Source organism: Arabidopsis lyrata (assembly GCF_000004255.2).
Source record: "Arabidopsis lyrata subsp. lyrata unplaced genomic scaffold ARALYscaffold_1, whole genome shotgun sequence".
In the NCBI taxonomy this organism is placed as follows: Eukaryota; Viridiplantae; Streptophyta; class Magnoliopsida; order Brassicales; family Brassicaceae; genus Arabidopsis; species Arabidopsis lyrata.
The window spans coordinates 9802815-9824509 of record NW_003302555.1 but is presented as its reverse complement, the minus strand read 5'-3'; the positions used below and the strand labels follow the sequence as shown (position 1 = coordinate 9824509).

Genomic DNA, 21695 nt, shown 5'->3' with positions numbered 1-21695 from the left:
AAATTGGGTCAATATAATCTATCTTCTCTTGTTTTGCTCTGGTCTATGATCCAATAAATTACGGATCCTTGATTTGGAATTCCTTTAGATAAATATTATAAAAATAAATATAAGGAGACCCCATAATAGAAATTAAATGAGATGGTACTTAGAATACATGGATCAGTTTATGCTAATTTATTTTAAACTTAAAACTCATAAAATTGATATAGTTATCAATCCAAGTAGGATATCCAAATAGAAAATGTTGTCTCACATAATGAAGTTAGGTTCAAGATGGATCGGAAGGCCCCTTCACAAGGATCCCATATAAAATATAGTTTCATAACAAATTTCCTATTAACATAAAAAAAATCCTAGATACAAAAAGTATAGAGTATTATTTAAAAAATTTGGAAGAAAAATATAAATTTATAAAAAAAAAAGAAAAATATAAATTAAAACTATGTAAAAGCACCATCATTGGTGGTATCTTAGATGGTTCTTAGCTTATTATCTTAGAATTAAACATTGAAAAATAAATCAAAACAGATTAAAATGCTAAGATTTGACTCTTAACTTGCAAAAACCAAAATTTTAATCTTAAACAATATTAAGAGCTAAAGTTAAGAACCCACCGTTAATGATGGTCTTGAACTAGTTAAACTCTATCTCACCCTAAGAAACATTTCTTTCACGAATTATTGCCTTATAGGACCACTAGTTTGGCTTTTATTTGACCAACGTCCAAGTAGATCGATAAACATTTATCTTCTGGCTGGCAGTATATCAATTATACAAATATCGCGAGATTGCTCATGCCCAGGGGTATAGGAAATCTTCGCACGTGGCAAAGATTTGTCGACAATCTCTACGTGCGAGAATCATGGTCTCGCCATCTCATTGTGGAGTCCTATAACGCCTAGCGAAATTGTTCCCAGATCATTCACATAGTTGTATGTGTGGCCTGTTTGATAAGATCAATCACATACATATCCATCTTTATTTTGTTTTTTCTTTGGCATACAAGAAAAGAAAATGGCATCTCATGCCGTTTCTAGCGGAAAAAAACCACACGTAGTTTGCGTCCCTTTCCCAGCTCAAGGCCACATCAATCCGATGCTCAAAGTGGCTAAACTCCTCTATGCCAGAGGCTTCCATTTTACCTTTGTCAACACCAACTATAACCACAAACGTCTCATCCGGTCACGTGGTCCCAACGCCCTTGACGGGCTTCATTCTTTCCGATTTGAGTCCATCCCTGACGGTCTACCGGAAACCAACAAGGACGTCATGCAGGATGTCCCTCACCTTTGTGAGTCCACCATGAAAAATTGTCTAGCTCCTTTCAAGGAGCTTCTCTGGCGGATCAACACCCGAGAAGATGTTCCTCCGGTGAGCTGTATTGTATCCGACGGTGTGATGAGCTTTACCCTTGATGCAGCGGAGGAGCTTGGAGTCCCGGATGTTCTTTTTTGGACACCAAGTGCTTGTGGCTTCTTGGCTTATCTACACTTCTATCGCTTCATCGAGAAGGGGTTAATTATCACCACTAAAAGGTAAGTACAAAGGTTATATTATTATTTCATTAATAATTTAAACTATATATATATGATACCTAGAACAGAGGTGATATCTATATATATAGTCATATAGATATGTATTAAGTTATCAATTTCTAGGCCTTTTTCTGTCATTGTTAGGGCGACCAGCAATCACTATTCTTAATCTGAAATTAACTATAGTATTGATATAAATTAAAAGCACCAAAATTTGCATATAATACGGGGATTTAATGTTTTTCGTAAATATTGAGATATTGAATTATTACTTATAAAATGTTGGTGGATTTTGGCAGATGAGAGTTACTTAGCCACAAAAATAGATTGGATACCATCGATGAGGAACCTAAGACTTAAAGACATCCCAAGCTTTATCCGTGCAACTAATCTTGAAGACATAATGACTTTTTTGCCCATGAGGCCGACCGAGCCAAACGTGCTTCGGCTATCATTCTCAACACATTCGATAGTCTTGAGCATGATGCCATCCAATCTATTCAATCTATCATTCCTCAAGTGTACACTATTGGACCGCTCCATCTACTAGTGAATCAGGAGATCGACGAGGAAAGTGACATCGGACAGATGGGAACGAATATGTGGAGAGAAGAGATGGAGTGTTTGGATTGGCTCGATACTAAGTCTCCAAACAGCGTCGTTTATGTTAATTTCGGTAGTATAACAGTGATGAGTGCGAAACAACTCGTGGAGTTTGCTTGGGGTTTAGCAGCGACCAAGAAAGATTTAGTAGCCGGTGATGTGCCAATGCTTCCGCCAAAGTTTCTATTAGAGACGGCTGACCGAAGGATGCTAGCAAGTTGGTGTCCTCAAGAGAAAGTTCTTTCTCATCCGGCAATCGGAGGGTTCTTAACGCATAGTGGATGGAACTCGACTTTGGAGAGTCTCTCCGGTGGAGTTCCAATGGTGTGTTGGCCGTTCTTTGCGGAGCAGCAAACCAATTGTAAATATTGTTGTGATGAATGGGAAGTGGGGATGGAGATCGGTGGAGATGTGCGGAAGGAGGAGGTTGAGGAGTTGGTTAGAGAACTAATGGATGGAGACAAAGGAAAGAAAATGAGAGAGAAGACCGAGGAGTGGCGGCGCTTGGCTGAGGAAGCGACGAAACATATGTGTGGTTCGTCGGAACTAAAGTTTCAGATGGTCGTTGACAAGGTTCTTTTAGGGGGAGTAGAGAGACTACATGGAGACTACAATTTACTTTAAACATATGATCTTTAGAAAATTATGTTATGTATAATTAAATAAATAAAGTATTATTTCATATATAATGATAAACCATACTATCTTTCTTTTTTCAACAGTATATATTATGTATGCTTGAATTCAAATAATAACGCAACAACCTCACTAATCATTGGCCTTATTTTATGTTTTGGCTTGAGTGTTGAAATATGCCACTAGTTTTGACATTTATTTCACCTACACACTTCAGTAAAATCTCACTTTTGAATAAACAATATTATCCTTTGTTAGGCTCACACATAATAAATGCACAAATTCGGCCTCGAGATCGCCCATCCCACCTATGGGAAAAATCTTCACATGTGAAGCAGATCTTTCGAGATTTCCCACGTGGGAAAATCATAAAGTCGAGCCGACTCATTGTTAAATACCTTTCTATAAAACGGAGTCCTATAAGCGTAAAGGAATCATTCCTATCAATCACAAATACAAATCCACTTTCATAATTTTCTCGGCATAAGAGAGAAAGAAAATGGGATCTCATGTAGCCCAAAAACCACACGTAGTTTGCGTGCCTTATCCGGCTCAAGGCCACATCAACCCTATGATGAAAGTGGCTAAACTCCTTTACGCTAAAGGCTTCCATGTTACCTTCGTCAACACCGTCTACAACCACAACCGTCTCCTCCGGTCCCGTGGGTCTAACGCCGTCGACGGGCTTCCTTCTTTCCGGTTTGAGTCCATCCCTGACGGTCTATCGGAGACTGACGTGGACGTCACTCAGGACATCCCTACTCTTTGCGAGTCCACAATGAAGCACTGTCTCGCTCCGTTCAAGGAGCTTCTCAGGCAGATCAACGCCGGGGATGATGTTCCTCCCGTGAGCTGTATCGTATCCGACGGTTGTATGAGCTTCACACTTGATGCTGCGGAGGAGCTCGGTGTCCCGGAGGTTCTTTTTTGGACAACCAGTGCTTGTGGCTTCTTGGCTTATCTTTTCTACTATCGCTTCATCGAGAAGGGATTATCGCCGCTAAAAGGTAAGTTTGTATTATTATTGTTTGATTGACGATTTGATCCGTGTTTTTAATACTGATTTAAACCGTGTTATTATATTAAATTTAACGTAGAAACGAGACATCAAGATATCATATATTTTACGTGTATATATAAAACAGACGAACCAGATTAGTCAAGGTGAACAAGTTGCTAGCTTTTATCTATATAAATTTCGTAACTGGAGTGCTAGTTATATATAGGGTTTTGGACTTTACCAAAGAGGCCCGCATAGAGATCCCAACCACAAATTATTGTACTTATTATATACTCCAAAAAAGAGGTCCACAATAGGGACCCCTGTTCTAAAAATCCCCGCCTAGCCCCGATTACTCCCCGCTTAATCGCTAGGTTCATTTTATCCGCCTCGATTAATGACTAATCCCCTAAAAAATCAGTAACCCGATTATTCTCCGCCTAATCCGATTACTTCCCGCCTAATCCGATTATTTTCCACCTAATCTTATATACCCCGATTACTTTTTAGATTGCAAGTATAAAAAAAACCTTTTATTTTTGTTATTCAATCATTTGAATGGAGAGTTTGTGATGTTTTACAATAACTTGTGTTCAAATTTTAATAAAAAATCATAAATTTGTAATAAAAATCATAAATTTTTACAATATTGGATTAATATATTTTAAAAATATTAAAATAACCCTAAAACTAATCCCCGATTAATCTCCGATTTTAATCCGATTTTCCGATTAATCGCTAGGCCCATGCCGAGCGTCCGACTAGCGCCTAGCGATTTTTCAAACAAGGATAGGGACAAATGATAAATTTGAGAAAAAGAAAAAAAAATTATCCATGAATTTGTATTTTCTCAAAAAAAAAAAAAATCATTTCCATACTTTTGTACAAACCAAATACCGATAGTGAAAAAAATAATACAAACCAATAAAGAACAATGGTCATAAATTACGTCAATTTACACAAACTAAATAAACTTTGTCAACAACATAAAGTATTATAGATTGGGTTAAAACTTATACATTGTCAAACCCAAACGGTTTCTATATGTTAAAAACAAACTGTAAACCAGAACTTTCAATCGAATAAAGACGAATCCAAAAACAAATCATATCCTTTTAGTTTGTTCGATTCTCCTACTTGAGGCACTAAAAATCACAATGATTACGAAACATAATAGTCATATATGGTGGTTCCCTACCGAAAATATTTTTATTTTATTCTTTATAACTAGAAGTAGGATAACTTGCAAGAGGAAAAAAAAAATCAAACTAGGTAAACTAAAATAAAATTTAAAATCCAAAAGAGAGCACATACTTGAAGAAAAGTAAACTCTATGCAATTAGCCAAATACTCCATATACATTGTATGTAGACAACTTTTTGTCTGACATTGTTGACCTCTAATAGCCTTTTCTGGCTCTGATAATTACACTATCAATGTAAATGCATCAACTATTGCATATTAATACGGTGCTTTGAATTACGTAATCTTGAGATGATATTGAGTTATAAGTTATAACTAATATTATGGTGGTGGTGGGTTTGGCAGATGAAAGTTACTTGAACAAGGAACACTTAGACACAAAAATAGATTGGATACCATCGATGAAGAACCTAAGACTAAAAGACATCCCTAGCTTCATCCGAACAACTAATCCTGACGACATCATGCTCAACTTTATCATCCGCGAGGCTGACCGAGCCAAACGTGCTTCAGCTATCATTCTCAACACGTTTGATGATCTAGAACATGACGTTATCCAATCTATGCAATCTATTGTACCTCCGGTTTACTCAATTGGACCGCTACATTTACTAGAGAAACAAGAGATCAGTGAGGATAGTGAGATCCGACGGATGGGATCGAATTTGTGGAGAGAAGAGACTGAGTGTTTGAATTGGCTAAATACTAAAGCTCGAAACAGTGTTGTGTATGTTAACTTCGGGAGTATAACTGTGTTGAGCGCGAAACAGCTTGTGGAGTTTGCATGGGGTTTGGCTGCAACGGGGAAAGAGTTTTTGTGGGTTATCCGTCCAGATTTAGTAGCCGGGGATGAGGCAATGGTCCCACCGGAGTTTTTAACGGAGACAGCGGACCGAAGGATGTTGGCAAGTTGGTGTCCTCAAGAGAAAGTCCTTTCCCACCCGGCTATTGGAGGGTTCTTGACGCATTGCGGGTGGAACTCGACGTTGGAAAGTCTATGTGGCGGAGTTCCGATGGTGTGTTGGCCGTTCTTTGCAGAGCAACAAACTAATTGTAAGTTTTCTTGTGATGAATGGGAGTTGGGGATTGAGATAGGCGGAGATGTGAAGAGGGAAGAGGTTGAGGCGGTAGTTAGGGAGTTGATGGATGGAGAGAAGGGAAATAAAATGAGAGAGAAGGCAGGAGAGTGGCGGCGATTGGCAAAAGAAGCAACGGAGCATAAGCATGGTTCTTCTAAATTGAATTTTGAGATGGTCGTTAATAAGATTCTTTTAGGGGAGTAGAGACTACATGGAGACAACCCTATAATTTATTATGAACAAGTGTTTGTTTCAGTTCTTTCAATTGTCTTTGACGATATCCTAAATTACCATATTGGATTGACATTTCCTAATAAATTATAAAATATAGTTGTGTATATGAGTGATGAACGATGAACGTTTATTTATATTCTATAAAATTATTTGTAAAATTAAATAGTATAAAATTTATCCGCGTATAACATGAGTTTTTACCTAGTTTTTAATAAAAATACTTTCTGTATTTTGTATTAAATTTTGTTTTGATAAAAATGTTTTATTTAATATAAATTTATGTAATGGTTTAAAATTTACTGTTTCGGAAAATAATAGTTGTTTTCCTTAGTTGTCTTTATACTAATAAATGATTAATTATTTGATTATTTTCTTTTTATGATAAATACAGGTAGAGTTATGATAGGTATTTTATTCAAATGAAATAGACAGAGCTAGTAATTGATAAAAATAAAAATACACCTTTAAATGGAATAAAATTATTAACAAGTACATATAATGAAATAGACAATGTTGTGGCCTCTCATTATCTTTAACATCCTGTACATATATATAAACGCCTACCGACTATCGAGTCGTGTCCACTTCCATCACTATCTTTTTCTTGCTGAAGTTTAGAAAAAAAAAATGGCATCTCCTGCCCTCCGTAGCACACAAAAACCACACGTAGTTTGCGTGCCTCACCCGGCTCAAGGCCACATCAACCCGATGCTGAAAGTGGCTAAACTCCTCCACGCCAGAGGCTTCCACGTCACCATCGTCAACACCGTCTATAACCACAACCGTCTCCTCCGGTCCCGTGGGCCCAACGCACTTGACGGCCTTCCTTCGTTCTGATTCGAGTCGATCCCTGATGGTCTACCGGAGACGGATGGAGATAAGACGCAAGATATCCCCGCCCTTTGTGTGTCCACGGAAAAGAACTGTCTCGCTCCGTTCAAAGAACTACTTCGGCGGATCAACAATAGAGATGATGTTCCTCCGGTGAGTTGTATTGTATCGGACGGTGTGATGAGCTTTACTCTTGACGCAGCAGAGGAGCTCGGTGTTCCAGAGGTTATTTTCTGGACAAACAGTTATTGATTTAAACACTTGAGATTGCAAGATTATAAAAGACTTCTTTCTTTTATTACTTTAAGAAACTCTCTCAAAACTTAAAGTTCTCTCAATCTCTCTTAAAACTCATAAGGTTAACCACACCATTGGCAACTCTTATATAGAGACTTGATTTGATAACTCCAAATCAAACTAGGACTAAGTTTAGATATCTCCTAAACAATATCTAGATAACTCCTAAATATTCCCAATATTATCTCTTCCTTTATTTTAGTAACTTCAAGCTCAAGTTACTCTTCAAGCTTATCAACATTCTCCCCCTTAAGCTTGAAGTCAATCTTTGACACTTCTTGAACTCCAACAAGATCTCGCATTTCCTTGAACTTAACCCTCCCGAGAGCTTTCGTCAAAATGTCCGCCTTTTGTTCCTCTCCGGGAACGTGTTCCACTTCCACTTGCTCATTCTCGACACATTCACGTATGAAGTGGTATCTCTTATGAATGTGCTTGCTACGTCCGTGAAACACCGGGTTTTTGGCGAGAGCTATAGCAGATTTATTGTCAATCAATAGCTTTACCTTTTCGCATGATTCACCAACAACTTCACTAAGAAGCTCTTGAAGCCAAATTGCTTGTTTAGCTCCTTCGGTTGCTGCCATGAATTCGGCTTCACATGAAGACAATGCCACTGTCTCTTGCTTTTGTGTACACCAAGTGATGGGATATTCATCGAGATAGAAGATGTGTCCGGTTGTGCTTTTGCCGTCGTCTTCGTCCACATTATGGCTGCTGTCGCTATATCCAACAAGTCCTGACTTGGTTCCACGAGCAAAAAAGAGACCATAGCTTTGTGTTCCTTTGAGATACCTAAGGACTTGTTTTAATGCTGCACCATGTGATTCTTTTGGCTCATGCATGTATCTACTAAGTACACCAACAGAGTATGAGAGATCCGGACGTGTATGGAGTAAGTATCGTAGACATCCTATGCTTCTCCGATATTCCTTCTCATCAATAGCCTTTTCTATTTGTGCCTTAGACAGTTTCAGTCCTGAGTCCATTGGTATATGAACTGCATTGCATTCTTCCATCTTGGTTTCTCCCAATATTTTTCCCGCATATCTTTCTTGTTTCAAAATTATGCCACCATCATGTTGAGTAACTTCGATGCCAAGATAGTAAGATAACAGTCCTAAATCACTCATTTCAAACTTAGTGGCCATTCCTTTCTTGAAATCTAGTATCAAGTTCAAATCCGAGCCTGTTACCAACAAGTCATCGACGTAAACAGCTACAATGAGAAGATGCTTGCTGTCTTGCTTGCGATAAAGAGACGGTTCTTTTGAGCACTTGACAAACTTCAACTCCTTAAGAATTTCATTTAACTTGTTGTTCCAAGCCCTCGGTGCTTGTTTCAACCCATAAAGAGCTTTGTTCAACTTGTAAACTTTTTCTTCACTTCCTTTAGTTATAAATCCTTCTGGTTGAGAGACATAGACTGTTTCTTTTAGTTCACCGTGCAAGAAAGCGGTCTTTACATCAAGATGGTGAACTTGCCATCCATTAGAGGCTGCTAGGGCTATGATGAATCGGATTGTCTCGATGCGTGCAACAGGGGCAAATACTTCATCATAGTCAACTCCATGTCTCTGAACATAGCCTTTGGCCACAAGCATTGCCTTGAATTTATTTATGCTACCATCGGAGTTTCTCTTGATTTTAAAGACCCACTTTAGTCCAATTGGCTTAACTCCAACGGGAAGATCAACTAGGTTCCAAGTTTTGTTCTTAGTAATTGATGAGATTTCTTCTTCACAAGCCTCTCTCCACTCTTTTAATTCCTTGGCTTCATTAAAATGCCACGGTTCATCATTTAAAACCATCAAGAGACGTTCACACTCAATGCTAGCTAACAACACATAATCTTCCAAGTATTTTGGCTTTACGACCTGTCTCTGTGACGCCCTTAAAATGGGTTGAATAGGAGGCTGAACTTGCTCCACAACACGTTCTGTCTCTCTAAGAGAGGTATCTTCTTCTTCCAACAGACCCTGATCGTCATCGTTGCTCTGTTCCTCTGTTTCTGCCTCAACTCTGTCTTCCGTGGCTTTTTCATTTTCTTCTCTTAAGCCATTGTTTCCGAAACTTCCGAGACTGAGCTTGAACATACCAGGACTGTCCTCTGCTTCTCCTCCTAAACCGTTCCATCTCCACTTTTTATTTTCATCAAAAATCACATCTCTGCTCACCGTTATTTTGCGAGTTGTTGGATCCAATAGACGATAGGCTTTCGAGCCAGGCTCTGTCCCCAAGTGAACTAGTACGCGTGATCGATCGTCAAGCTTCTTTTGGTGTTGTGTTTCTGTTTTTGTATAGCCTATACACCCAAATACCCGCAGATGCTCGATGTTTGGTTTTCTTCCTTTGAACACTTCGTATGGAGTTTGTGTAGCTAATGTCCTTGTTCCCACTCTATTTATCACATATGTGGCATGTCTCACTGCTTCTCCCCACAAGTAATTTGGTATACTCATGTGTTTCAAGATACTCCTAGTCATTTCCATTAACGTTCTGTTTCTCCTTTCGACGACTCCGTTTTGTTGAGGAGTATACGGAGCTGTTAGATGTCTTTGTATCCCTGTGTTGTCGCAGAATGATTGGAATTCTTGAGACATAAACTCTCCACCTCTATCGGTTCTGAATGTCTTGATGTGTGTACCAGTCTCTTGTTCAACCAATGCTTTGAATTTTTTGAATTTTTCAAAAACTTCACTCTTTTCTTTTAAGAGTATGGACCACATGTAACGGGAATAGTCGTCAATTAAAACGAAAATGTACCTCTTATGTGCAGCTGTAGGTGGCGTGATGGGTCCGCAAAGGTCTCCGTGTATGAGCTCAAGTTTGTTGGTTGCTCGATATGAAGTTGCTTGAGGAAAAACACGCCTTACTTGCTTTCCCAGCAAACAAGAGGCACATGTTTCTTTCTGAATTGTCATCATTGGCATACCACTTACAAGTCCTTTATTCATCATGGTCTTCATCGTTTCTATGCCAATGTGTCCCAGCCTAGCGTGCCAAATTGTTGCTTCACTTAGCTCCTCTGTTTGTAAACACTTCACGGGTTCAATTTCCATTAGTACCTTGTACAAGCGATTTATTGATCTCCTTGCTTTTACAAGCAATCTTCCTTCCCGATCATGTACTGTCAAATAATCCTCTCGCATTCGCATGTCACAACCTGCCTCTGTTGCTTGGCCAAGGCTAATGATATTGCTTTTCAGTTCCGGAATGAAGTATACATCTGCCAAGACCTTTCTTTCTCTGTTCTTACTAATGAATAGAACTGATCCCTTGCCTTTGATGTCTATTCGCGAATCATCACCAAATCTTACCTTCCCTGTCACTGTTTCATCAATCTTGGAGAAATAAGCGCGGTTTCCTGACATGTGATTGCTAGCCCCATTATCTAAGTACCAGACGTTGTTTCCATCTTGTGAAGTTTCAAAATTTCTAGGTTTCACATTTTTCTCATTTAGATACACAACTTCATGCATCATTAGATTCTCTGCTTCTTGAGTATCATTCTCATCAGTTTCTTGGACTTCTTGAAGTTTGAGTAACCTATCAGGACAGCTTGATGCATAATGTCCAATCTTGTCGCAGCGGTAACATACTATCTTTGATGTGTCTCTCTGTTGGTTACCGTAGCGGCCACGTCCTCTTCCACGTTGGTAAAAACGTCCTCTGCCTCTACCATAACCATTGTTTCCTTGATAAGATTGTCCCTCAGAGCTAGCATACATGAGCTTACCTTGGTCGTTTGATTGTTCTTCTTCATCTTCTTTTGTCCTTTCTTCATATACTTTCAGCCTTCCAACTATGTCCTCAAAGCTGGTGGTTTTGAGATCAAGGACTTGTTCAAGAGAAGCTGTAATCTGTATGAATCTCTTTCTTGGTAAGCTTTGAAGAAACTTTTTAACGAGTTTTGATTCCTCAATCTTTTCCCCTAAGGTTGCGGATTTGGTAGCTAACTCTGAAAGTTTCCCGGCATAATCGTCAATTGCCTCACCGTCTTTCATCTTCAGTTTTTCAAAGTAAGCCATCAAAGTTTGAAGCCTAGCTTCTTTCACACGATCTGCTCCTAGATGCCTAGCCTTGATTGCGTCCCAAACAGCTTTTGCATTATTAAGTTCTCCGACTTGAAGGACCATTGATTCTGGTATGGACTGGAAGAGGAGAGCTTTTCCTATGTTGTTCTTCTCCTCGTCGTTTGATCCAGGATCAATAGTCTCCCACACTTTATGAACTTTGAGAGCTGCCTTTATACGCATCGCCCATACGGTGTAGTTGATATTGTTGAGCATTGGACATTGTATGGAGGCCATGCTGACCTCCTTTATTTTGTCCGTTGCTGGTATTATATCGCCCATGGTATGGATTCACACAAACACGTATAAGAACACAGCTTCGTTGTTTAAACTCTTTTGTGATGTCTCCGGTGCTTAAATCAATGTTGCTCTGATACCAAATATTGATTTAAACACTTGAGATTGCAAGATTATAAAAGACTTCTTTCTTTTATTACTTTAAGAAACTCTCTCAAAACTTAAAGTTCTCTCAATCTCTCTTAAAACTCATAAGGTTAACCACACCATTGGCAACTCTTATATAGAGACTTGATTTGATAACTCCAAATCAAACTAGGACTAAGTTTAGATATCTCCTAAACAATATCTAGATAACTCCTAAATATTCCCAATATTATCTCTTCCTTTATTTTAGTAACTTCAAGCTCAAGTTACTCTTCAAGCTTATCAACAACAGTGCTTGTGGTTTCATGACTTTTCTACACTTTTATCTCTTCATCGAGAAAGGTTTATCTCCGTTTAAAGGTAACTAATTGTTTTCTTTTTTTAAAATAAATTATTGATTTAAATTTACATAGTTGAAAGAGAAAATATCCCTTAATAATGCATTGGCCAATTTAACTATCTTTGGGCCAATAACCCATTCTAGCTAGTTCTTGATTAACCAATTTATAACACTAGCAAAGTCGTGTAGTGTCCAATAGATTACTTATATTGATGGTGGATTTGACAGATGAAAGTTACATGTCTAAGGAGCATCTAGATATAGTTATAGATTGGATACCTTCAATGAAGAATCTTAGGCTAAAGGACATCCCAAGCTTCATCCGTACCACTAATCCTGACGACATAATGCTCAATTTCGTCATTCGAGAGGTGGAGCAATCGAAACGCGCAAGTGCTATCATTCTCAATACGTTCGATGATCTCGATCATGATCTTATACAATCTATGCAATCTCTTTTTTTACCTCCGGTTTATTCGATAGGACCGCTTCATCTCTTAGTGAACAATGAAATTGATGAGGTTAGTGAAATAGGACGGATGGGATTAAATTTGTGGAAAGAAGAGACAGAATGTTTGGATTGGTTGGACAGTAAGACAACTCCAAACAGCGTCGTGTTTGTTAATTTTGGATGCATAACGGTGATGAGTGCAAAACAGCTTGTTGAGTTTGCTTGGGGTTTGGCAGCAAGTGGAAAAGAGTTTTTATGGGTGATCCGGCCGGATTTAGTTGCAGGAGAGACGATCGTGATTCTGTCAGAGTTTTTAACGGAGACGGCAGACCGAGGAATGCTGGTGAGTTGGTGTCCCCAGGAAAAAGTCCTTTCCCACCCAATGGTTGGAGGATTCTTGACGCATTGCGGGTGGAACTCCACACTCGAAAGTATTGCCGGTGGTGTTCCCATGATATGTTGGCCGTTTTTTGCGGAGCAGCAGACAAATTGTAAGTTCTGTTGTGATGAGTGGGGAGTTGGTATCGAGATTGGTGGAGATGTTAAGAGGGAGGAGGTCGAGACGGTGGTTAGAGAGCTCATGGATGGAGAGAAGGGAAAGAAAATGAGAGAGAAGGCGGTAGAGTGGCGGCGCTTGGCGAATGAAGCGACGGAGCATAAGCATGGTTCCTCGTTTCTGAATTTTGAGACGGTTGTGAGCAAGGTTCTTTTAAGGGAGTAGAGACTAGAGACTACAAGGAGACTGTTATTTTTAATATAGAAGATGGTTTATATAAAAATGTTATACATATAACTCTGGACGAGTATTTGTTTTCAGAATTTTCAATCGTCTGTGGTGATAACCTACATGCTCATAAGTTTAGGTAGCTAGGGGAATCACAATTTACGTCGAAATTGTGGAATTGTTTTGTGATTTTGCACCAAAATGTAAAATTGCGTCAACCAATGAATAAGAAAATCGTTCATCCGTTGTTGAATGTATATACAAAATCTGTTGTAAAAGATAAACCAATATTACTTTTGCTAAGCTTATAAATTTCACACATAAATACAAAAATTCGGCCTCGAGATCTTCGCATGTGACACATATCTTTCGTTAATTCCCACGTGCGAGAATCATAAGGTCTCACCAACTCATTGTCAATTATTTTTCTAAAACGAAGTCCTTATAAGCCTATCAATTTTTTTTGTTTTTTTTTTGATAAACCCTATCGGCTATCCGGTCGGTCCTGGTGGGAACGCACCATGTACAAATCCACTTTCATTTTTTCTCGGCAAAAGAGAGCAAGAAAATGGAATCTCATGTTGTTCTTAACGCCATAAAACCACACGTAGTTTGCGTGCCTTACCCGGCTCAAGGCCACATCAATCCGATGCTGAAAGTGGCTAAACTTCTTTACGCTAAAGGCTTTTATGTCACCTTCGTCAACACCGTCTACAACCACAACCGTCTCCTACGGTCCCGTGGCCCCAACGCGCTCGACGGGCTACGGTCATTCCGGTTCGAGTCCATCCCTGACGGCCTACCGGAAACTGATGGCGATAGGACGCAGCATACTCCTACCGTTTGCGTGTCCATTGAGAAATACTGTCTCGCTCCGTTCAAGGAGCTTCTCCTGCGGATCAACGATAGAGATGATGTTCCTCCAGTGAGCTGTATTGTATCGGACGGTGTGATGAGTTTTACTCTTGACGCAGCGGAGGAGCTCGGTGTCCCAGAGATTATTTTTTGGACCAATAGTGCTTGTGGTTTCATGACTTTTCTACACTTTTATCTTTTCATCGAGAAGGGTCTATCTCCTTTTAAAGGTACTAATATAATCATATATAGTTAAAAGTAAAACATTTTTAATTAATGCATTTATACTTACATGTCTAATAATAAATTTTGTATTGGACAGATGAAAGTTACATGTCTAAAGAGCATCTAGACACAGTTGTAGATTGGATACCATCGATGAAGAATCTTAGGTTAAAGGACATCCCTAGCTACATCCGTACCACAAATCCTGACAACATAATGCTAAATTTCCTCATTCGAGAGGTCGAGCGATCCAAACGGGCCGGTGCTATCATTCTCAACACGTTTGATGAACTCGAGCATGATGTTATCCAGTCTATGCAATCTACTCTACCTCCGGTTTATTCGATTGGACCGCTTCATCTCCTTGTGAAGGAGGAAATCGATGAAGCTAGTGAAATAGGACGGATGGGATTAAATTTGTGGAGAGAGGAGACAGAATGTTTGGATTGGCTCGATACTAAAACTCCAAATAGCGTTCTTTTTGTTAACTTTGGATGCATAACGGTGATGAGTGCAAAACAACTTGAAGAGTTTGCTTGGGGTTTGGCGGCAAGTGGGAAAGAGTTTTTGTGGGTTATCCGACCTAATTTAGTGGTCGGAGAGGCGATGGTGGTTCTTCCGCCTGAGTGTTTAACGGAGACAATAGACAGGAGAATGTTAGTGAGTTGGTGTCCTCAGGAGAAAGTTCTTTCTCATCCGACGATCGGAGGGTTCTTGACACATTGCGGGTGGAATTCAACGTTGGAGAGTCTCTCCGGTGGTGTTCAAATGATATGTTGGCCGTGTTTTTCGGAACAACCGACGAATTGTAAGTTTTGTTGTGATGAGTGGGGAGTGGGTATAGAGATCGGTAGAGATGTGAAGAGAGAGGAGGTCGAGACGGTGGTTAGAGAGCTTATGGATGGAGAGAAGGGAAAAAAACTGAGAGAAAAGGCGGAAGAGTGGCAGCGATTGGCCGAGGAAGCGACGAAGCATAAACTTGGTTCGTCGGTCATGAATTTTGAGACGCTTATAAATAAAGTTTTGTTAAGAAATCTTAAAAGTTAAAAGTCTAATTAATGCGGTAGTTAATTACAATTATTATGTGATCATATAATTAAGTGGTTGACCCTAGACCATCCTATAGATGAGTTTCTCGTTTTATTGTCTGTTTGTATCCAGTGTAAATTGCTATAGAATAACTTTAGCATCATAAGTTTTTTTTTTTTTTTTTTAATACCAAAATAGTGATACAACCACACCAGTAATATAAACTTCAACTAGGTCTTTGCTAATATGTATTACAGAAACAAATGTTGTATTCATATCTTGAAAAGAACACATTTCCTGTGGAAGAGACCCTATATTCATCTTTTGTTCGTACCTTGCCGACCAATTGGCGAATGAGAAGTCAGCTCTTGCCGGAGGACGCAACGGGGTCGTCTTATTTTGAGACGTTAGGTAAAAAGGTCCTTTTAAGTCAGAATCAGCGTGGCCAATATAGACATGCCCAATATGTTAGGTACGGCCCATTCTCTCCTATGGAAAAGTTTGTCACTCGGGAACAATTGTCTGTGAAATACATGTCTTTTCTTGGGAGGCTGGTGCTATTAATGACTTATGTAGTAACAAATATTGTATAACTTATAAGTTTATAACCATGCTTAAAAAGGAGATATTGGGAAAACAAAATACGTTAAAATAGTCTATTTTAATCAAGAATCTTATGGAGTATTCTGAATATAAACGTAAAATTAATAGTTTTGTTTTAATCATCAATCACATTAAGCATTACTTCTAATAGTTCAATATTGTACATAAATTCGAAAACAGATCTAAATTAAACCCTTTTTTTTGTTTAGATTTATGATCTAACCGGTAAAGAGTATATAATAGTCAGCTAGTTAAGTTGATAAAAACAAAAAAAAAAAGCTTAACGTTGTTACTTTTTTGGTTGAGTGGGTTCAAATTCATCAATTAGTTTTGTTTATGTACAAAAATTGGTTTTAATAAGTAAGCAAAAAAATATAAGCTGAATAGCTTGGAAAATTAATCAGCCATAAAACGTCACGTGGGTTATCATTTTTCACAAATTGAGTTTTTTTTTTCTTAACGTAGAAGTACAATGGAAGATTAAAAGAATAGTCGAATTTATTCTAAAATAATAGAAAGAATATCAAAGTCGACATATTATATTATTCCGTTAGGAAGAAGAAGAAGAAAAAAAACATGACAAAAGTCGATAGATAGAGCCATCTTTATTTTGGCAGTCATGTTAAGTCATGAATGTGGTTGAGAAAATATAAACGAATTAGCTTTCTTTTTGGGTTGGATGACGAGAAAGAGAATGTAAAAAAAAATGTCAAGATTGTACAAATTGAGGCAGTTGATCATGAAGACGACGTTAAGTCTCTGGTGTTCGTGGTTGTACTTTCAGGTGCATCCGCTGGATCGAATTCTCCACCTTCTTCTGATACTTGTTGTGGTGCGTGTGATTCTGAAGAGAAAAAAGATCCATAACGTAAAACCTTTTTTTAACAAAAATATATAGTCAATCCACACATATAAGTTATTTGTTTGGTGGCCCCTCTACAAATAAGTTTGGATAATTGGTTAAATAGAGAGTGGTCCCTTGTGAGTTGTGTGACTAGATCTTGAGAATCAATAATATAAAAAGGTGACAGAACTCACATGCAAACACTATTGGTTTATGAAATTTACATACACATATATAAACATGCATGACCCATGATGGAGGATAGACAGATGTGAGGAAAAAAAAAAAACAGACAGCTCAGTTCACATGGACATGACGCAATTATATATATCCCATGTGCCCAATCATTCACTCTTTTTGGTATTCCATTTAATCTTTCGTACTATATAATTCATTCTCACTTGCTCTTGTTTAGCTTACAAAACTTGTTTAGTACTTGGTGTTTGTGAATCTTGTTATGATGATGAATTGCAATTTGTACAATGGACATGCATGGTGGTTATAAGACTTACCAGTGGAAGAAGATAGTGGCCCTTGGGAAGTAGGGGCATTAGAGGACGTAGGAGCCTCAACATTGGATGGGTAAATTAGGTAAGAAGAAGCAGAAGGTAAACGTTGTTGTTGTTGTTGCTGATGATGATGATGATACTGATAATGTTGTTGTTGATGATGAGGATATGGTCTAGGGCTTGGAGCTTGAAGGTAGTAATAAGGGGAAGGCATGATGTTGGATGATGATGGTGATGTTGCTCCTCCTCCTCCTCCGTACATTTGCTGTTGATAGTATTGTGCCTGTTGGAGCTGTGCGTTGTATAGGGCCTGCATGTAACTTATATGTTTTATTAATATATTACCAACCTGAACACAATAATTAATGATAATCTCTGAGTGCATTATTTTATGATTCACTCTATTTCTTCTACCTCATTAATATAGAATTCCCTACACATTTTACCAGTCCAATGAAGTTTTATAGCTAGGTACTACTAATTCCAACATTCACAGACGCTAGAAGGATACGACATTTTCCTAGTAGATGTCTATACTAATATACAATTGCATGTTTGTAATTGTATATATATGTATGTCATATGGAGAGGGAGAGGGAGACTAACTTGGTGGTACCCATATTCAGAATTGTAGGTGTACCTGAAAACAAAAGAATTTAATGATGCTAAACCAATTAGTCTATATATCCACCAAAATACAAAAAAACCTAATTATCTTACCTAGACAAATTTAGTGCATGCAAATTTCACCGAGACATACATGACATATTTCATTATTGTTCTATTGCAATGTTGGTCCGGCTAATCTTCATGATATAGATATACCTTTTATATGACAACTAGCTATAGTCTATAAGTATTTATATTTTGAATATGATATTTACAGGCTGACTCCAACTTGCGCAAATTGAAGCATTAAATATCATCTTCTGTCTCTTACCATTTCTATCACATTGGACCATTTCATTGTCTAAGCAAAATTTATAAATTTCTTTACACACTTTGGTATTAAATAAAACAAAACCATGCATTATTTTTTCTCTTTAAATCATTCAGCGTACGTACCCGTATGACGGATACATGAGCTGGGCAGTCGCAGCCTGCTGCACCGGAGCAGCCATTCCGGTGTAGCTTGATTGTCCTCCGCCTTGATATTGACTCGGGCTTCCTCCTTGTCCTCGTCCTATACACCATCAAAGAGTAATAAAAAAGTTTATATATAAAATATATATTATTACATTGCTAACAACATTCTTGAACAATGTAGCATTTTTCCTTGTATACATATCATAGAAATTCCTAGAAAAAATTATGAAGATAGAAAAATTGACTAATAACTCCAATTAAAGACAAAAAGTTTTTTTTTGGGATAAAAATACGTTTGAAAACAAAAATAAAAAATATTATTCATCATCGTATTCGGTTTTATCATTTCCTCAAAACATTAATATATGGATTAGTCCCATCAAATAATACAGCCAAATGGATAAATTTTTTTAAAAAAGTAAGTAGATCAATGAGAAGATCATTAAAGTTCACATTTCAAAGAAAAATGAATTGAGTTAACCAACCTCGAGGCGTCGATGGTCGGGGCCGTCCAAAAGACGCAATATTGCAATTCGCCTTTCGTCCATCGATCACCGGATTCGGATCAGCGACAGCTCTCGTCGCTGAATCCGACTCTCGAAACGTGACCTGGACCACGGAGATGATGACGTGTCAAACCTTGAGAATCCTTAAAATGGTGGGAGATAACGGGAGAAAAGAACTTACAAAACCATAGCCTTTAGATTTTCCGGTGGTCTTATCGGTAATGATGACGGCTTCAAGAATCTCTCCGAACTGATCGAAGTAACGGCGCATTTCATCGGTCGGAGTCTCCCATGCTAAACCTCCAACGAACACTTTGGTGTGGGTCGTGTCTCCGAACGGTGATCGGTAATAGCTTGTATTAGACATATATGATTGTGATGATGATGGTTGTGATGATATACACCGATAACAAAAATGGATTGAATAAATTTAATGAATGAATATATGAAAATGGGGTCTGTCTAATTAAAACATCAGCCAAGAAAGAAAAGAAGAAAAGATTGTAAATGAGGGAAAGTTAGCTTCTTTATATCGTCAAATGCCAAAGAAACGACTTTTTCATTTTCCTCTCTTAATTTTTTTGGTTGCAAATTGAAACTCTTAAACGGTACCGTTTTAGCCTCTGACCCTACACTTATATATATAGATATATATATATAGAGAGAGAGAGAGAGAGAGAGAGAGAGAGAGAGACTTGGTAAGTTAATGTAAGAAGGAATTAGATTTTCTTTGGGGTTTTGTAAGAGGAGTGACAAGGCAAGCACTGAGTATGTCTTCGCTGGCTAAAACTTGCCAGGTTTTAACATTATAGCTCTTCCACAACTTTTTCCCCCTCCATTAAAATACCTTCTTCAATGTTTTTCTACTAATATAGTGATTATGGTAGATGATTATCTGTAAACTCATTATGGTATTATTCCGAGTTGATACAGAGTTTTTACTAATCACATAAGTTGTTTGAAATCAGGATTTTACTTCACAATTTCAAAATCAACGAGAAATATTTAAAATACTGAAATTAAGAGTAAGATCAGAAACCCTATTGGAGATAATTCTTTTTCTTAGTTATTCCTAACCAAATGTAAAGTAATTAGTACAGTGTATATCAAAGATTAGATAAGGATGATTATGCTAATCGGATTTCTTGTGACTTTAATGATTATAGTGGAAGTCCATTGTTATATCCACCAAGCCATAAAAAGTAATAAATTGGTGAAAAGATAGAATGAGTATATTTCACTGTAGAGATTTCTCATCCCTCGTTTACAAAATTGACTATTGTATATTAGACTATTAAAAGACGGCAATATATAGCTATATACATATGAGTAGCTAGCTATAAAAAAATAATAGAAATACATATTCAATTGTTTTACTTAGTACAAAGCGTAAAATTGAATGGAGAGTTTGATATGAATCAACTACATACATATTTTGATCGTTTTGATGTGATTGTATAATTATGTCCACTTGAATTCGAAGGGTGAATTACTTATGATATGAAGTTAGAGAATCTACGCAACGACGTTTTAATTCATGATTAGGTAATTTTATTTATCAATTAAGCAAACAAAAAAAAGACTATTAACCGAAAGCTAAAACTTATCATCTACACACACACACAAAACTATTATTTTATACCACAAAAGTAGGTAAATAACTATGTTGAAATTATATGGAGTTTATTGGGAGATATATAACATATGAAGAAATATATATGCGTTCATAACGTTCATGTAAACATAGTAAAAAGAGTTAAATAAGGGTTTTAGACATGTATATGTAAATGTAGTTGTAAAGGGTTATCTAAATATGTGAAAGTGGAGAGCAAAAGAATTGAGAAGATCACATGAAATGAGCACAGAAACAGCTTTTACATAGTCCCCCGCACGCATGCATCCACCAAATAACGACCATCCCTCCTTTTTATCTCTAAGCAAAATAATATTATTAAACCCCACTATGTAATGATCATCTATTTCACTCCTAGTATGCAATTATGTATTGAGCAACATATGTGTAGTTGACCAAAAAAAGTATATTTACGTTTTCATTGGTCTACTAAAACTGTTTTTTTTTTAAAGTAATGTGAATTATGGACATATTTAAGAGAAAATTACATGAAAATAAGTATAAGAAAAAAAGAGAAAGGTTGGGCCAAATTTTGCCAGCATGGCAAAAAAGGATACACAACTGGAGTTGGAGTTCAAAGAAGAAACAGAAGAGAATCCGTGAACTGGCAGATCCCTCCACGTGTATCTCTCCTTCTGTTATTCTTCTCTCTCTCCATTATCTAATCTTATTTAGCTGTCCCTCTCTCTCTCTCTCTCTTACACAAAAACAAATTTGGTCATGATTAGAAAGCCCACAAGAAACATTTTCAATCTTCTGAAAACTTCAGCATTTGACAACAAGGTAACAAAAAGATGGTCAAAGTAAATTGAACAACTAGTAATATTTGAGTATTAAAAAAGTATAGTTAGCTATTTAAAACAAAGGGGTGGTGGCGCAGTTGGTTAGCGCGTAGGTCTCATAGCTACTGAGTAATCCTGAGGTCGAGAGTTCGAGCCTCTCTCACCCCAATCATTTTTTTTTTCCTTTTTCAGAAAACCCATGTTAGGCCCAATTTCAGTATTTGTTA

General features: G+C 37.6%; 4 protein-coding genes, 1 long non-coding RNA gene, 1 other non-coding gene and 1 pseudogene across 6 annotated transcripts; 6 read left to right on the top strand and 1 right to left on the bottom strand.

The window, feature by feature from the left end:
• The first annotated feature begins 45 nt into the window (after positions 1–45).
• On the top strand, positions 46–2913 carry LOC9329283 (UDP-glycosyltransferase 85A5). The gene is given in 4 exon segments (XM_021015208.1): positions 46–1521; positions 1523–1538; positions 1838–1942; positions 1945–2913. Coding segments are annotated over 4 exon segments (1446 nt in total). The 5' UTR covers positions 46–1017; the 3' UTR covers positions 2766–2913.
• Positions 2914–3041: 128 nt separating this feature from the next.
• Positions 3042–6427, top strand: LOC9329282 (UDP-glycosyltransferase 85A2). Its single transcript, XM_021015209.1, has 2 exons — positions 3042–3784; positions 5326–6427. The coding sequence occupies exons 1-2, from the start codon at positions 3277–3279 to the stop codon at positions 6261–6263; spliced, it is 1446 nt and encodes a 481-aa protein (XP_020870868.1). The 5' UTR covers positions 3042–3276; the 3' UTR covers positions 6264–6427.
• A 493-nt stretch (positions 6428–6920) lies between these two features.
• LOC9329281 lies at positions 6921–13639 on the top strand (annotated as a pseudogene).
• A 67-nt stretch (positions 13640–13706) lies between these two features.
• Positions 13707–15671, top strand: LOC9326572 (UDP-glycosyltransferase 85A7). Its single transcript, XM_002893173.2, has 2 exons — positions 13707–14481; positions 14574–15671. Exons 1-2 carry the CDS (start codon positions 13965–13967, stop codon positions 15521–15523), a joined length of 1467 nt encoding a protein of 488 aa, XP_002893219.1. The 5' UTR covers positions 13707–13964; the 3' UTR covers positions 15524–15671.
• Positions 15672–16588: 917 nt separating this feature from the next.
• LOC9329280 (RNA-binding protein 24) lies at positions 16589–19635 on the bottom strand. Its single transcript, XM_002890463.2, has 6 exons — positions 19235–19635; positions 19033–19156; positions 18527–18644; positions 18068–18101; positions 17465–17771; positions 16589–16952 (listed from the first exon to the last, which is right to left on the bottom strand). Exons 1-6 carry the CDS (start codon positions 19418–19420, stop codon positions 16846–16848), a joined length of 876 nt encoding a protein of 291 aa, XP_002890509.1. The 5' UTR covers positions 19421–19635; the 3' UTR covers positions 16589–16845.
• LOC110224764 lies at positions 17462–17879 on the top strand. Its single transcript, XR_002329267.1, has 2 exons — positions 17462–17543; positions 17639–17879. It is a non-coding gene; the product is annotated as an uncharacterized LOC110224764 (long non-coding RNA).
• Positions 19636–21551: 1916 nt separating the features above from the next.
• Positions 21552–21636, top strand: TRNAM-CAU. Its single transcript is given in 2 exon segments — positions 21552–21589; positions 21601–21636. It is a non-coding gene; the product is annotated as a tRNA-Met (tRNA).
• Positions 21637–21695: the final 59 nt, after the last annotated feature.